Source organism: Crocodylus porosus, unplaced genomic scaffold (genome assembly GCF_001723895.1).
Source record: "Crocodylus porosus isolate Cpor-Errol unplaced genomic scaffold, CroPor_comp1, whole genome shotgun sequence".
Lineage (NCBI taxonomy): Eukaryota > Metazoa > Chordata > Crocodylia > Crocodylidae > Crocodylus > Crocodylus porosus.
The window spans coordinates 46,234,852-46,250,865 of NW_017728907.1; the positions used below are offsets into that span (position 1 = coordinate 46,234,852).

The window sequence follows — 16,014 nt, forward strand, 5'->3', positions numbered from 1 at the left end:
CCAGAAACATTTCTTCCCTCTATCTACAAGTACCGCATCTCTCTTAATCGTACGGACAAGGCTTGGACTGGACGTGACCCAGCGGCAGGGCCCGGGCCCACGTGCAAGCGCCCACGTGCTTCCCTGGCGCGCCACAAGGCCCAATCGCCCTGAGATTACATCCCCCCCCCGCGCAGCCATGTGACGCACCTTCCTCCAAGTCCGAGTCGCCACGTGATGACGGCCACGAAAGGCGCCTCTCGCGAGACTTCCGCCCCACAAACCGCCCCGTGAGCCCTTGCGGCCTCCTCTTTGCTGCGGGCGCCGCAGGATGGGTGAGTGGGGCTGCGCTCCGCCATCCGCCCTCATCTACCCGCGGGGCCGAGGCTTGGGGCGCTGGGTCGGGCGGGGCGGCAAAGGAGTGGTGGGGGGGACCCGGGGACGCCGCCATTGCGTGGGGCCGCGCTGGATGGGGGCGGGATGGAGCGCGGGCCGCCCTGCCCCTCCCCCGCCTAGGGAGGCCCGTGACCCCTGACCTTTCCCTCTGTGCAGGGCATCCTGCACCCCCACCCCCTCACCCCGTTTCACAGTTTCTAGGGTCGGAGGGGACCTGAGCGGATCATCGAGTCCGACCCCCCGCCCTGGCAGGAAAGAGCACTGGGGTCAAACGACCCCAGCAAGGTGTTCGTCCAGCCTCCTCTTAAAGCCCCCCAGGGTAGGAGCCTGCGCCACTTCTCCTGGAAGTTGGTTCCAGACCCTAGCCGCCCTGACCATGAAGTCGCGCCTTCTGATATCTAGCCTGAATCTCCCCTCTGCCAGCTTGTGACCGTTATTCCTGGTCACTCCTGGCCGTGCCCGGGGGACAGGGACTCCCCCAATGCCTGCTGGTCCCCCCGACTAGTTTGTAACAGGCCACTAGATCCCCCTCAGCCTTCTCTTGTGGAGGCTGAACAGGTTCAGGTCCTGTCGCCTCTCCTCGTGGGGCCTGCCCTGCTGCCCCCTGACCATGGGAGTGGCCTCCTCTGGACCCTCCATGCTGCCCACGTCCCTCCTGAAGTGCGGTGCCCAGAACTGGACGCAGTCCTCCAGCTGTGGCCTGACCAGTGCCGCATAGAGGGGGAGGATCACCTCCCTGGACCTGCTCGAGATGCATCTGTGGATGCAGGACAAGGTGCGGTTGGCCTTCCTGACCGCGTCCCCACACTGCCGGCCCGTGTTCATCTTGGCATCAGTGATGACCCCCAGATCCCTTTCTGCCTCCATGCTGACACTGATGAGAAGGGAGTTCCCCAGTCTATAGGTATGGTGCTAGTTCTTCCTCCCCAGGTGCAGCACCTTGCACTTGTCGGTGTTGAGTCCCATCCTGTTCTGCCTAACCCTGTAACCTGTCTAGGTCTAATTGGAGCCTGTTCCTCCTGTCTAGCATGCCCACATCCCCCCACATCTTAGTTTCATCAGCAGATTTGAACAGGTGCTTTTTACCCCCTCGTCCAAGTCACTGATGAAGATGTTGAGCAGCGCGGGCCCGAGGACCGAGCCCTGGGGGACCCCACTGCCCACGTCCCTCCGGGTCGAACATGCCCCGTCCACCACCGCCCTCTGGGTGCGGCCCTCCAGCCAGTTGGTGACCCATTTGACTGTGGGTGTCAACACCACAGCCCCCCAGTTTCTTAATGAGAATGGGGTGAGACCCCATTCTCCTCTTCCCTGGACTGTGGACTCCCAGTCCTCCTCCAAACGGGGGTGGGCGGGGTGCATGGCCCCTGACCTTTTACACCCCTGTGCAGGGCACACTGTACCCCCCCCACCATGCTGTGTGGGCCTTGACCCCTGGTCCTTGGCCCATCCCCAGGCTGGTGGGAATGTGGACCCCTGACCTTTCCCCTTTGTGTGCAGGGGGCCATGCACCCCCTGTTCCCTCCCCAGGTTGGTGGAGGGACCTTGGATCCCTGACCTTCCCCTCTCTGTGTAGGGGACCCTGACCCCCCTGGGGGGGGGGGGGGGGGGCAGGGAGCCCCTGCCCTGCAGCAAGTATGGTGCCAAGGTCCCACCTGGCTCCAAGCCTCCATGATGAAGCTTCTTTCAGTGCTGCATGAGTCTGAGTGCGCCATGCGGAGACCAACCTTGGAGAGCTGAGAGCTTGGAGCTTTTTCCCCGCTCCCAGCCCCCTGACCTGCCCCCCGCCTCACCACTGATGCCCCCCACCCCTTGCTCCTTCTCTACAGGTATCTCCAGGGACAACTGGCACAAGCGCCGCAAGACCGGTGGGAAGAGGAAGCCCTACCACAAGAAGAGGAAGTATGAGCTGGGGCGACCGCCAGCCAACACCAAGGTGGGCCTCATGCTGCAGGCGTCCATCTCCCCGCCCCCAGCGTCTCTTATGCCCGTGGGGCACCTGCATCCTGCCAGAGAGGGGTAGAGGCAAGTGGAGTGATGAGAGCTTGGCCTTAGGCTGGCGCTTGGGACCGTTCTGGTCCCTCACGCAGCACCAGCCAATGCTAGGGGTTGTCATAGTTACACTGACCACGCTGCCAGGCTCCTGGAGCTGGGTGCCTGGGTCCGGTCCCGTCCCGTCCAGCCTCTCAGAAGCAAGCACCGTTTCTCTCTCCACAGATTGGCCCACGCCGAATTCACACCGTGAGGGTTCGCGGTGGGAACAAGAAGTACCGTGCTCTGCGGCTGGATGTTGGCAACTTCTCCTGGGGATCCGAATGTGAGTGCAAGCCGGCCGAGGGGCATCTAGTGCAGTTTCGAAGCAGCTGGGCTTTTCCTTGCTGTGTTGGGCTCTGAGCATGGCACAGAGTAGAGGGTCTGCCAGGGGGGCTCTGTGGTACGTGAAGAATGATGAGAGCTTTGACCTTAAGTGGGCTTTGGAGGAGGCGCTGATGCCTCCAGGAAGCTTGCGATGACTGGAGTGTCATAGTTACACTGAGCACGTTGCTCACGGACGCCCGGGGAGGGGGGGCAGAGAGGAGCCTGTTAGCACGGGGGGCTTCCCTTCAGACCAGATCACTTGGCTGTGTCGAATCCATTTATAGGAACATCAGCAGGGCCAGACTGGGTAAGACCAGTGGCTAGTCGGCCCAGTTTCTTTCTACAGACAGTGGCAGAAATAGGTGATTTAGAGAGGCAGAGAGCATTGAACTGGGTATCTCTAGAGCAGTCTATCATCTGTTCAAGATCTTCCACATCATCCAGTGTCATTGGTTTAGAGGTGCTGGAGGATGCATCTCAAACTCCTTAACCCCCCCACCCCGGAAGTATTTGCAGGCCTGAAAGCAGGGCAGAGCAGCTCAGAAGAGAGCAGGAAGCAGGGAAGGAATCTTGGTGAAAAGTGTGATGGGATCTGAAGAACGGTGGGGTAGGCAGGGAGGGGTGTGTGAAGGGGGTGGGCTGGCAGAGCTCATTCACGGTCTTATAGTTAAGGGCTGGAAGGGACCTTGCAGATCACCAATTTGTCTGCGGACATCAGTGTTGGGCTCCGACTGTCCTTGTATGGGTCTGGGGATCCTTGGGGCTGGCTAAGGCCTCTGGTGCTCCTGTGAGATGAGAGAGAGAGAGCTCAGCGCAGGCTGGCAGTAAGTGAAAGAAGGCTGGTTGGTGTCTCCAGGGGTGTCTGTGCAGTGACACCCACCACCCCTTCCTGTCTTTCCCACTGAGCACAGCACTAAGGGAAGGGGCTGCGGGATGGGTGAGACATGCAGAGGGGAAGGAGTGTGCAAATGGCCTCCCTCACTGCTGCCCGTGAGGCATAAATGGGGCTTAGTTTCCAGGCCTGGCCAGTTGCTCTTCTGCCAGCTCAAGTTGCTGAGGCTGGTGGAGGTTTTGCCCCACTGCTGAGCAACTTCTGCTTTCTAGAAGCTCGTGGAGGATGGGAAGTCAGACCTGTCCCCATCCCATGGCTACCTAGGCCTGGGTTATTTGTGCAGGAAGAACAGTTGTAGCTGCTTAGCTAGCCCTGTTTTCTGTAGGGGGATTGAGTTGTTTCTGGCAGGAAGCAATTGCAAGACTGGGCTCCCCCTTTCTAAACCTGCCCTTGCCTTTCTTTGTTGAACTGTAGAAAAGCAGGTCCTTAGGGAGGTCACATTTAGTCTAGCCCCCAGCTCAAGGATCAGCCCAGTTTAAACCTGCCCCGGACAAGGGTTTGAAAAGACTTCCACATCAGAATGGCCATACATGAGATTGGATGATAGAGGCTGCTACTTGAGACCCTTCTGGGATTTAGCTTGCTCTTTTTATAAAGCACAAACTCTTTTGAGTTCATAGAACCACAGAAAAAGAGGGTTGGAAGGGAGCTCAGGAGGTCACATCTGGTCCAACCCCTGTTCCAAGCAGGACCAGCCCCAACTACATCATCCCAGACAAGGCTTTGTCTACCCAGGCCTTAAAAACTTCCGAGGATGGGAGGTTCCACCACCTCTCTGGGTAACCTGGTCCAGTGCTTCATTACCCTCCTCGTTAGAAATCACCCCAGGGTGACCAAGTATAAACTGCCGAGCTGTAGGGCCCATGGAGGTTCAGCATTGGGGGTAGTAGGCAGCCTGCTGGGTGCTAATGGGGCTTTGCTGTCCTTATTTGCTCTGGATTCTAATGAGCTCCCTCTTTTGAAAGGCTGCACCCGCAAGACCAGAATCATCGACGTGGTCTACAACGCCTCCAACAATGAGCTGGTCCGGACCAAGACCCTGGTGAAGAACTGCATCGTTCTCATTGACAGCACCCCGTACCGGCAGTGGTATGAAGCTCACTACGCCTTGCCCCTGGGCCGCAAGAAGGGTGCCAAGCTGGTATGTATTGGGGTGGGGAGCTCGTGCCAGGGGCTGACTGACTTGGGCCCCTTGTTGGGAGCTAGCACAGGGTTCCTGCCTTGCCAGCTGCTAGTGAAAAACCTTTAGTCAGAAGTGCCCTTGGTTGGTTGTCCTCGGGAGTTTGAGAGGGGCCTGCCAAAGCCATGCTCTTTCATGAAGCGCAGTACTCGTCCCTGATGGGCTGGGCTTTGTGAGGGGCCTGCCCCTGTGCTGTCGGGTCTCCTGATGATGATAACTTTGTCCAGTTCTGCTGCTGAAGGGACAGCGATGACAACTTACAAAGCTGAAGAAGACCTGGCAGACAGTGGGGCAGGTCCTCGCACCTGGGAGCAGCAGGTGCCACAAGCACATTCCCTTGGGTGGTTGCTTCAGTTTTAGGCACTTGGTTCTGGTCCTTTGAAGGTATTTGTGTGCTCAGCTTGCCTGGGGTTCACTGGTTGCTTGATGTTGAGATACCTTTGAGAATCTAAGCCCTGGGTCCTACATGCAGGGTTTGTCTCTGGGAAGAGAGTTTGGACTGTTGATTGCCAGATGGATCCAGAGTACATGGGGAACTATGGGTCTACTTGTTTATAGGGCAGGAGGTAACTCAGTTTCCATTAGGGCATATCCTCGGGGACCTGTTGAGTAACTGGAACAGCTAGAAGAAGGGGGTGGCTTGAGGATGTCTTTCACTGGACCAGCTGTCTAGTTTGGAGAGCTGTCAGGCAAGCTTTCTGGGACGTGGTGCTTTTCGTACCCAGAAGCTTGTCTGATGTCTCTCTTACCTCTGCAGTTGGCCCAATAAAAGATAGCCAAAAAGCCACTTTTTCTTACCTGTTAACTGCCTTGTCAGAGCAACAATGCTTTAGCAGAGCCCTGTGGTTGGTTGGTTGCATGCATCTAGTATGTGACAAGGCAGGAGTGGATGGAAACAGGCCTTTCCACACTGTTGCTTGTATGGCTGTGAACACCTCTGTAGCGTATTCTCCCAGGTTTGCCAGCTGGCACTAGCAGTGCACCACAAGTTACTGATGAAATGTTGTATCCTTGCACTTTCTAGCATGAGTGTATCTGACAGTTGCATGCTGAATGCGTACTGCTGCCTGTGAAGTAGAGACTTGGGCTCTTAGAGAAGTGGGGCTGGAAGGTATCTGCAGAGGTCATATGCCCTGCCTGGGATGGGATCAGCTCTATCCAAACCATCCCAGACAAATCTGCTAGCTAGGATCCCTCTGGGTCAGCAGGAGGGCACAGCCCAGGCATTAGACCAGGGATTCTTAACCAGGGTGCTGTGGCACCCATGGGTACCGCCATCCTTTGAAAAGCTGCTGTGAGATGACAAGGGAGGTGTGAGCAGAGGAGCACGGGAAGGAGGACAGCTGGGGCTTAGTGTAGCCCATCCTCAGTCCTTTGGTGGCCTTGTTGCAGACGCCCGAGGAGGAGGAGATCCTGAACAAGAAGCGCTCCAAGAAGATCCAGAAGAAATATGATGAACGGAAAAAGAATGCCAAGATCAGCACCCTCCTCGAGGAGCAGTTTCAACAGGGCAAGCTGCTCGGTGAGTGCCCAGGGGAAAGAAGGGAGTCAAAGTTTAGATTTTTTCCTTATTGCTTGTTCGTGAGTTTTTTGTCTGGCTCAGCTGGAGTGAGGGACTTGGGTAGTTGTGGGGATGGGGGACAGGGCTGCATCTGTGCAGTCCATGTTTAATGGGTGTTGCCAACGCTTGCCAGGCCTGGGCTCTAACCTGTCAGAGGGCCCTGGAGGGAGGGGAGAGACCTCCCATGAAGACCTGATCATGCCAGCCTGGGCTGAGTCCTTACAGGCCAGTCGGAGCTTAGCAAGCAGCAGACAGACCTCTGGGTTTTGCCAGGGCTGCAGGAATGAACCGGAGTCTCTTCCACTCACCAGCTGCCTCTGCCTGGGGGCTTGGTGCTGAGGTCTTCCAGTGACGAGAGCTTTATCCAGTTCTGCTGCTGAGCTCGAGCGATGACAATGATAATCTGAGGACGACCTCAGCAGGGAATCTCCCTATGCCGCGTTCCCATCAGAGCACCTATTGGCAGGGGAGTAGATTCACACGTGATCCTAGAGTGCTGCCTGTTGAAGCCTTCAGTGCCCGTTGCTGCTCTGTGCGTCAGGTGGCCCACATCTGGGCAAGGGGTGGATGTATGCTTCCCCCGCCTATTGCCTGCCTTCTCGTTGCAGCCTGCATCGCCTCCAGACCGGGACAGTGTGGCCGGGCGGATGGCTATATTCTGGAAGGCAAGGAGCTGGAGTTCTACCTGAGGAAGATCAAGGCCAGGAAAGGCAAATAGATGTCAAATACTGACTGGAGAGATGGAATAAAAGCACCCCGAGTCCTCTTGTAAGCGGCCCTGTGCTTTGTTGGGACGCGGTACAAGTCCCCGTCTCCCATCAGCCCTTTGCGGGAAAGGGCAGGGCTCAGGGAAACACTGAACTGTTGGTGCTTTTAGACGTGTCCCCTCCCTCCTGGGTCTTCCAGCTGGTGTCAGTGCAGTTGTTTCACAGCTTCGGTACGCACTGACATTGGCCACGCAGCAGGTGGCACTGGTGGGGTGTGGGCACAGCTAGCCCGCAACAGACCCCTGGCGTGTCTGGCTCGGTGCTCTCCTGTGGAAGCCAGCACTGGGGAGCTGCAGGTGGCCCAGAGCTCCTAGCCCAGGACTAGTCTGGGCCACGGAAGAGTCTCTGGAGGACGTGGGGTTGGGCTGAGCATTTTGAATGTGCACAAAGCTGTGGGCAAGTGGAGGAAAGTGAACCTGTGCACTAAACAGCTTCAGCTCTGCAGCAGGGGAGCAGACGGCCTGGCGGCTCCTTCCACAGGGCTAGGCAGCCTTTACTGCCACAAGTGGTAAGGAGATGAGTGGCATGCTGCTTTCTGTGGCTTGCTGCTGCCCTACTCTGTCCAAGATGCGCACACCTAATAATTTGCAGCAGCTGCGGTGTTCACGTGGTTGGGTTAGTTGGTTCCTGCTTACTTTGCAAGGCCCTGCTGCTGCCTGCACTGTCAAGTGACTGGTTGGTCTCTCCTTGGCCTCCCAAGTCTCATTCCAGTGCGAGATGAACTCCCACCTAGCAGAAGGGCTGGGCCTCTGGTGGCTCTGTCCCTTTCGAAGGGTGGGTACAAACCTCCATCTCCTAGCACTACTCCAGGCTGCAGCGCTGCTGTGGAAGAATCCCTGCCTGGCTGTTAGCAGGAGAAGGTGCTGACCTGCTTCTAGAGCAGCTCCAGCTTAGACGCAGTCTCGGGAAGCTTTTTTCTGTACCTGCAAGAAGATGCTCCCTTTCAGATACTCCCTCGTGGCTCCTGCAGCCTGACGACTGTGTGCCCGGCTGGGCTACCCCCCTGCACGTGCCTGGGAGAAACTGGTGGCAGTGCTTTTTTCTATTTAGCTGAAACACTGCTGCCTCTGCCCTGCTGCAGCTGAGTCTTGAAGGCCCCATGCTCTTCCACTGCTGAGAGCTGTTTGTCCCCAACTGCTGCTAAGTGTGGTTAGGAAAGTCCTGGTTCCTCTGCATGCAGCCTGGGGCTGGATGGAGCACGCTGCCTAGTTGTGATGCCAGTGACTGGGCTTTGAAGGGAAAATAGCATAGCCCCTGCCAGGCCTTTCCCCACACCTCTGGCTGCACTGCCCTGTATGCATGAGGGGTGTTCTCCTAACCCTCCTCTCCCTCCATACTGCAGTCCCAGCAGGGTCAAGCCCTAGAAAAGCATTTTAAAAGGGGCTGGTTGAGACTAACCACGCTGCAGCCACGGACACCTGCCTTCTCCCCCCACCCTCTGAAATGGGGCTAGCAGGGTGGGACTGCCAAGTGAGTGCATGAGACGGAGCCCTGTGGTTCTGAAACCACTGTACCCGTTGTGAAGCCAGTTACAGCTGGGGTGCTTCACCCCCAGCCTCCAGAGCTTTGTCATCCAGCCCACCCAGCTCCCCACAGCTCTGGAAACTTGACAGTGGAGGCAGCACTAATTGCTGCTCCCCTGCTGCCATGTTTCGGGGCCCAGAGAGTGCTGGGGCCTGGAGCCTAGATGGGGCGCAGTGAGGCCAAGCCAGGCACACAGTGGAGATGCCACAGGGCATGATTTCTTTCCCACCCCCAATGACGTGGAGAAGATGAGCCACACTGACTTCATTTTTCCTTGAATAAATACAGGTGTGTGCCCACCTTGAACCAGCGCCAGGTGTATGTGTGTGTGGACGCATGCATATGCATGCTCTGGACGCTTGTCCAGCCCAGTGGAGAAGAGAGCGAAGTGCATGACCTCCAAAGTGCTTTAAAATGTTCTGTTACCAGGACTAGGGCAGGGGTGTGGGGATGCCAGCAGCACTGCAGGGTACACAGCTTTCCCAGGCTCATGCCATGCATGTGCTGTCACCCACACCGTGGGAACCAGCCGTGTGCCATTACTAGCACAGCCTGATACAGCACCATAAATCCCCATGCAGCTCTGCCTGTGACGCCTTTGCCTGGATGTAGGGGAAGTGTTTTATCTGGCCAGCCACAAGTGTGTTAAATGGATAAGCCAACACGGCCTTGGAGCTTTTACCACATTTGCAAAACCCCATCTGTTGTATATAGGAGCAGCTAGGCTCCTGGATGTTGCATGCTGCCCTGATTAGACTGGTGATGGTATCCCAGTCTGCCCTGAATCTTCCCTGACCTAACGGTTGGCGTCAAAGCACAGCCTGTGTTGTGCCCGCAGCTCCCCTTGCAAATCAGATATGTGATGTAAGTGAAAGGGGGGCTGGCGCCTTGCTGGGCTGCAGAGAAGCCTGCAGAGCACCTGGGAGCCTGCACCTAGTCCCGGCGGCACAAGCGACGTTCTGGTTTCTGTTCCCGGTTCACTCGTGCCCCACACCAGTGCCCTGTCCCCAGGCCTTTATTGGAAATTAGTTGCAAGGGCGACAAAGCAGAGGGTAGAGTCTAGTAGGGGGCACAGAGCAGTGGGGGCTGCGGAGGAGTGTGGCTAATCCAGGGCCTTGCTGACCGCTCAGGGCAACTCTGACCTGGGTCCGTTTAACGCAGACAGTGCCCCGAGCATCGCACCTTTAACCAGCAACGGAGGGAGCCACGGCCTGCACCCCCCGCGGGACATTTCTGTGCCCCTTGCTTTGCCGCCTGGTCCCCTGCAGGCCCGGGCCTGTGACCGGTATCTGGCTAATGCGTAGCCCCCTCGGAGATGAGCGTGTCCCCGAGCACGGCAGCCCCGGGCAGGGTTGTATGTGGAATTCGATGCCCGGCTGCGCTGGGAGCCAGGCACGTGCTTCGGTCTCGCTCGGGCCCAGGCTGGGGGCCGGAGGGGGTCCCAGGCCTCCGCTCTAGGCTGCCGAGGGGTCGGGGCTGGAGCTGTCTTCAGGGACGAGCTCCACCCGGATCTCGGGGGGCTCCAGGAGGTTGGGTCCCCGGGCGCAGGGGGCAGGGGACACGTTGGTCTGGCTGCCCTCGTCCTCCGTCTCCTCCTCTTCGATGCGGGCCACGGCTTCGGGGTCGTCCCCGCGGGCGGCGCGGGGGGACGGGGAGCTGTCGCCCCAGCGCCGCAGCAGGTGCTGGTGCCCACGCACCGTCTTGCCGAAGTTCTTGAGGCTGACGGCGGGCGAGGGCGCGGCGCCCAGGAAGCGGCTGAGCAGCGGCGTGTGCGTGCGGGGCAGCGCCGGCGAGGCCTCCACTTGCTGGCTCTGCTCCGGGTCCTCGCTCATCCTGCGGGGCCGCAGGGGTCACGCTGCAGCCGGCCTGCCCCGGCACCCCATGCGCCAGCCTGGAGCTGGGGTGCAGCCAGGCCGGGCCCTGCTGCCAGCCGGGGACAGGGCAGTGCAAGCCCGCCCAGCTCCTGGGGCTGCAGTTGGAGCCTTCTCGCCCCGTCCCCGGGCACCAGCACCCGGGCGCGCGTGTGAAGCAGCTATGGGGGGGCTGCTACCCCTGTAGGCGCGCCCAGCCCCGGCCCCCTCACCGCATGTCGAAGGTGGAGCCCAGGAAGGAGGGCTTCAGGGTCTCGGCAGCTGTGGCGATGGTGTAGGGGGGCAGCGCCGTGGACTCGTCCCAGTACTTGTCCTTGGCCATGGGGGGCAGGTTCTGGTACATGTCGTCCACGGAGAGCAGAGACACCTGGGCAGGGCGGGGGGCTTGCATGAAGGGACGAACCCCTGAGGGGGGCATCACCCAGAGATGCCCCAAATCAATAGCCCTGGCTGTGATGGTTAGGGTTAGGGTTTGGCCCTGTGGCATCAAGGTGAAAGGCCCCAGCTCCCAGGAAAACCACGGTGCAGCCCAGACACCAGGGTCCCCGGAGGGAGGCCAGGGGGTCCCACCTGCAGGTTCCTGTCGATGAGCTTGTTGGTCTCGAAGTCGTCGTCGTCCTCCCCGAAGGGGTTGATGAGCTGCTCGGCTACCTGGGGAGGCCACAGTGCCTGCCGTGAGCCGGCTGGGAGCACCGTGGTCCGGAGCTCGGACACGTGGTTTGTCTGGTTTGGACAGGCCTGATCCTGCCTCTGGCAGGGCTTGCAGTGGATGTGACCCCACGGCTCCCTGCCAGCCCCGCAGCTCAGGGACGCTACGATTCTTCCCCCAACGGCCCAGCCTGGCCCCATGGGGGACCCGCAGCCTAAGCCAGCAGTGCCGGCTGGGCACGGACCGATGCGGCCACGCCAGGGCTGCGGCTCATCTCTGCTGCGCCACCCTGGCTCCCTCCGTCCTGGGCACCAGCAGGTGTCTGGAGGCCCCGGGGCCCCTCCGTCCTGGCTGCAGGGGTGGAGCAGCTGCCAACCCCTGCCGAAGCCAGCTGTGCCCAGCTGTGCCGGCAGCGCTCACCTTCAGCCACCCGGCGTAGAAGAAGAACTGCAGCAGCGTGGGCAGGGGCACGTACATGTCCAGGGTGGATGCGGCGCCTGGCTCCAGCGGCTCCAGGAACTGTCGCCCAATGAGGCAGAAGGCGAAGAAAGAGTAGACGGCGATGGTGACCACCTGGGCGAGCCGGACAGAGGACGTTGGAGGGGTCCGGCAGGTGCCCAGACCCCTCCCCGGGCTCATCCCCCCTGGGCCGGTGCAGAAGGGAGCTCAGGTGGAGCAGGATTGTGCCCTTGCTTCTGCCATGCCGGGGAAAGCTTGGGCTGGGCATTGCTGCCTGGCCACCTGGGTCCGTGCCGGACGGGCCTGACCTGGGTGTACACCAGGGGGATGCTGATCCAGTCATAGTGGAAGAGGAGGCTGCACTTGGCCCGGTACAGGTTCAGCTCCTGGCAGGGCGAGAGCAAGCAGCACTCATGAGCGGCTGCAGCTGGGGGCAGGGGTCCAAAGCCCCCCGTGCCCCGACTCACATCCAGGAGCAGGCGCAGGGCGATGTCGTCCCGCACACGCCCGTCGCGCCGGGCCTGGGCCGCCAGGTTGGTGAACCACACGCAGGGCACCCAGTACTTGTTGAAGTCTGAGTGGAGGCTCTCGAACTTTTTGCGCTCGTCCTGCGTCATGAAGCCTGCGGGGGTCGGAGCCCAGGGTCTGCACCACCCCCGGCTCTGGCCCCTTCACTGCTGGCCCTGCCAGGCCCCCCGGCCCTGCTCCTCAGTGCCCCTTGACCGGGGGCTCAGCTAGCCAGGGACCACAGGGCACAAGCCCAGTGCTGGGTTTGCACGCGCCCTGGCACGGTGGGGCATGGAGGTGGCACAGGAGGGGCCCCTGGGCATGGAGACTCCCCTCCGGCGCAAGACACGGAGCCGTGACCAGGCCCCAGCCCCCCGCATGCAGCTGCCCGCACCTGCATCCACGACATGGTCCATGGTGGGGAAGCGCTTGAGCACGCGGGTGCTGACGGAGCGCAGGATGAGCACGGCGGACAGGTTGGCGTAGCGCACCAGCGTGCGGCGCAGCAGCCGGCCCCGCTCGTCCCGCCCGTGCACGGTGCTGGAGATGACGCACATGAGCTGGTCGGGCAGCGGGATGCTGCTGTACTGTGCCCACCACCGGTTCACGATCAGCGTCACGTAGAAGCCTGCCCGGGGCCGGCGCCGTCAGCCCCGGGGCAGCTGGTGCCCGGCAGGGGGTAGGGAAGGACCCTTGCTCCAGGGAGGGGACTCGTGGGACAGCAGGGCTGAGGCCACTGCTGCTGGCTGGGGTGGGCAAGCCCCCGCTGGCTACACGCTGTGTCCTAGTGCAGACAGGCCTCCGGCGCCGCGGCCTGCTCACAAGCTCCCCCACGGACAAGGCACGGGGGGCTGGGTCTGCCTGTGCGCCCCCATGCCCGCCGGTCCTTGGATGGCCTGAAATAGCTTTGGGGCATGTGCCAGCCCCCCAGGTCTGCCCGGTTCCGGCAGCCGCCGGGTGCTGCTCGGGGCAGGGGGTCCTTGTGCACCGGGAGCCTGGGCGGCGGGGCCCTGTCCCGGGTGCTGGGAAAGGGCAGGGAAGTTCCTCTTTCCCCGGCAGGGCAGGGCAAGGCGGGGGGGGGCCGTTCGACACCCGGCAGAGATAAGGTGGCCACGTTCCCAGAGCTGGGGGAGGGCAGGGGCAGAGCACGGGGGTGCCCCCAGGCCGCTCCCTGCCTGGGCCAGGCCCCCCAAGCGCCCCTCTGCTCCCCAGGGCTCCCCCCAGCTACAGCCCCATGGCCTCCATCCCCCACGGGGACCAGTGCACAGCACCGCACACACACACACATGCATGTGCTCAGATGCACATGCATGCACACACAAACATACACAGACACGCTCACATAGATGCACACAAGCACACATGCACATGTTCCCACACATGCATACATGCACACGCAGACACGCATACGGCCATGCAGACACACATACACGCTCACGGACACACCCACACATGAACATGCAGAGACACACTCACACCCACAAGCACACAGGCACACACAGAAGCACCGACAGGTGCCCACACAGGTACGTGCACCGGAGCATGCAGAGAGACACATACACAGACAGATTCACACACAGACATGCACACAGACATGCACAGACACAAACACACACAAATACAAACATGCAGAGACACGCTCATGCGCGCGCCCACAGACAGATGCACACACATGCACGCACATGTTCACACATGCATACAAGCACACAGACACACGCGCGCACACATGCACAGGCACTCGTTGCACATGCAGACACAAGCGGCTGTCCTGGGAGGCAGGGGCTGAGGCCTCTGGGGTGGAGCACTGGCAGGGGCCGAGGTGATGGAGGGCAGGCCGCAGGCTGGGGGGACTCGCAGTGGGGTGCAGGACTCCTGGGCTCTCCGGCTGTGTGCCCCCAAGGAGGAAGAGCCTGTGCAGGGGCCCGGGGGTGGCAGGGGCCTTACCTAGCACGAAGGAGAGGGGGATGAGGTCCGTGGAGCGGTCGCAGTACTGGGCCACCTTGGTGAACAGGTGCTTCTGCTCCGCGCTCAGCAGCCGCCTGCCAGGATCCCAGGGCGCCGGATCAGGCCCTCGCCCGGACGGCTGGGCTGGCACAGCTCCCTCGTGCCCCCCACCCCGGAGCAGGGCCTGCCCTCCCTCCCAGGGGCCCTGGCCAGCTCTCTGCCTCTCCAAGGGCTGCTGCACGACCGGGCTGGCTGCAAGCGTGCGAGACATGCGAGGCAGACACGTGTGCAAGGAGCCGGCAGGCGACTCGGGTAACAACCCGCTGCTGCTGGCGGGGATGGGGAGGCAGCCGCTGGCCCCCGCAGCCGGGGGTCTCGAGCTCACCGGTAGACGAGGCTGAGCGTGGTGTAGAGCAGGGCGAAGACCAGCAGCTCCTTGTACAGCAGCTTGTAGATGCTGCCCTTCCAGCGGAACAGCAGCTTGGAGAAGCCCCCGAAGCGGGCGTCCGCCACCTCCAGCGTGTACGACACCGTCATGGCTGCACCTGCACACGTGGGCAGGCACACGCCGAGGCTCACGCCCGCACACCCGCAGCGCCTCGGGCGTGCACGCTCCCCGCCCCCGTGTCACCCGTCCCAGGGTTGCGCTCGGCCTGGGCACCGTTAGATGCCCGCTCTGGACCCCCGCGCCCAGCAGACCGCGGCCCCCGCACGCCTGCACGGGAGAGGCTCCTACCTGCCCCGTGCCACCAGCTTGGCCCCCTCTGCCCCACCGGTGCCTGGGCAGTGCCGGCGCCTCCGGCTCCTTCCCTTAAGTACCCGGCGCGGGGCCCATAAACCTGACCCGCGGGTGATGGATGGGGGCCGTCAGTGCCGGGAAGAGGGAACTCAGCCCGGCCACACCCGCCTGCTCCTCTGGGCACCCCGGGCCAGCCCGGGGGCCCCTGCCTGCTCCGCGGCCCCTCCGGGCACTGCCCATCGCCCCCGGGCCGGAGCAGGACTCACCCCCCTCGCGCCCAGCGTGGGAGAGAGCCGCCCCCGCTGCATTCTGGGATTGCCTGCCAGCCTCCCCCCGCCAGTGGCTTCGGAAGCAATGCCTTGTGGGATGGCGCTGGGAGGACTGGGTGGGTTGGGGCAACTCTGGAGCCTAATGATGACCCTGCTGATTTGGCAGAAATGCTGGGGGGAGCGCTGGTCCCCCTCTCCTCCCAGCCCAGGTTCCTCCCGGCCCCCGGGGCCGCAGGGCCGGCGCAGGCCCGCATCTCTCCCCCAGCCGTGCCCCTTGGTCCCGTCCAGGGCGGCCTTGATTTATAGCCCGTGCGTTCCCACCCCGCCAGGGCAATCGATGCCCAGCTCTTATCTGCGCCCCAGCCGGGGCCATAAATCACTCCCGTCCCATCCCACACGCCGGAGGGCAGGCGGGATGCCCCGAGCCAGGACGCCTGGGTCCCCCTGCCCCCAGGCTGGCCGCCCCCCGCGACACCTGCACGCGGCACCAGGCAGGGACACGCTTTATTTCTTGTGGTGCTCAGCACGGCACAATGCCCGCCTGCTTCTTGCACACACACACCCCCTGCTTCTCTCTCTCGCTCACACACATACACACACACACAAGCACACAGAGCCTGCTACACCCCCAGCACACCCCCAGCCTGCTTTGTACATGCACAGACATGCACACACAGCCTTTTCTCTCTCTGCACAACCAGCCTGTTACACACACGTGGCACAACCCTAGCTTGCTTCTTCTGCACACATGCCTCTGCTTTTCTGTCTCTCTCTCTCTCACACACACACACACACGCACCTTGAGCCTGCTTCCACACTCCCAGCCTGCTTCATGCACAAACACACACATGCACATCCCTAATTCTCTCTCTCTCACAAATGCGCACACACACATGCACCACAACACACCCCCAGCCAG

At 61.4% G+C, this 16,014-nt stretch overlaps 2 protein-coding genes across 2 annotated transcripts; one reads left to right on the forward strand and one right to left on the reverse strand.

Annotated features, from left to right (window-relative positions):
- The first annotated feature begins 229 nt into the window (after positions 1-229).
- Positions 230-7,138, forward strand: RPS8 (ribosomal protein S8). The gene is made up of 6 exons (XM_019531319.1): positions 230-314; positions 2,205-2,311; positions 2,593-2,692; positions 4,591-4,766; positions 6,198-6,327; positions 6,975-7,138. Exons 1-6 carry the CDS (start codon positions 311-313, stop codon positions 7,082-7,084), a joined length of 627 nt encoding a protein of 208 aa, XP_019386864.1. The 5' UTR covers positions 230-310; the 3' UTR covers positions 7,085-7,138.
- Positions 7,139-9,591: 2,453 nt separating this feature from the next.
- Positions 9,592-14,699, reverse strand: BEST4 (bestrophin 4). The gene is made up of 8 exons (XM_019531321.1): positions 14,473-14,699; positions 14,088-14,182; positions 12,538-12,771; positions 11,945-12,258; positions 11,598-11,750; positions 11,099-11,179; positions 10,741-10,895; positions 9,592-10,490 (listed from the first exon to the last, which is right to left on the reverse strand). Exons 1-8 carry the CDS (start codon positions 14,622-14,624, stop codon positions 10,112-10,114), a joined length of 1,563 nt encoding a protein of 520 aa, XP_019386866.1. The 5' UTR covers positions 14,625-14,699; the 3' UTR covers positions 9,592-10,111.
- Between the last annotated feature and the right edge of the window lie 1,315 nt (positions 14,700-16,014).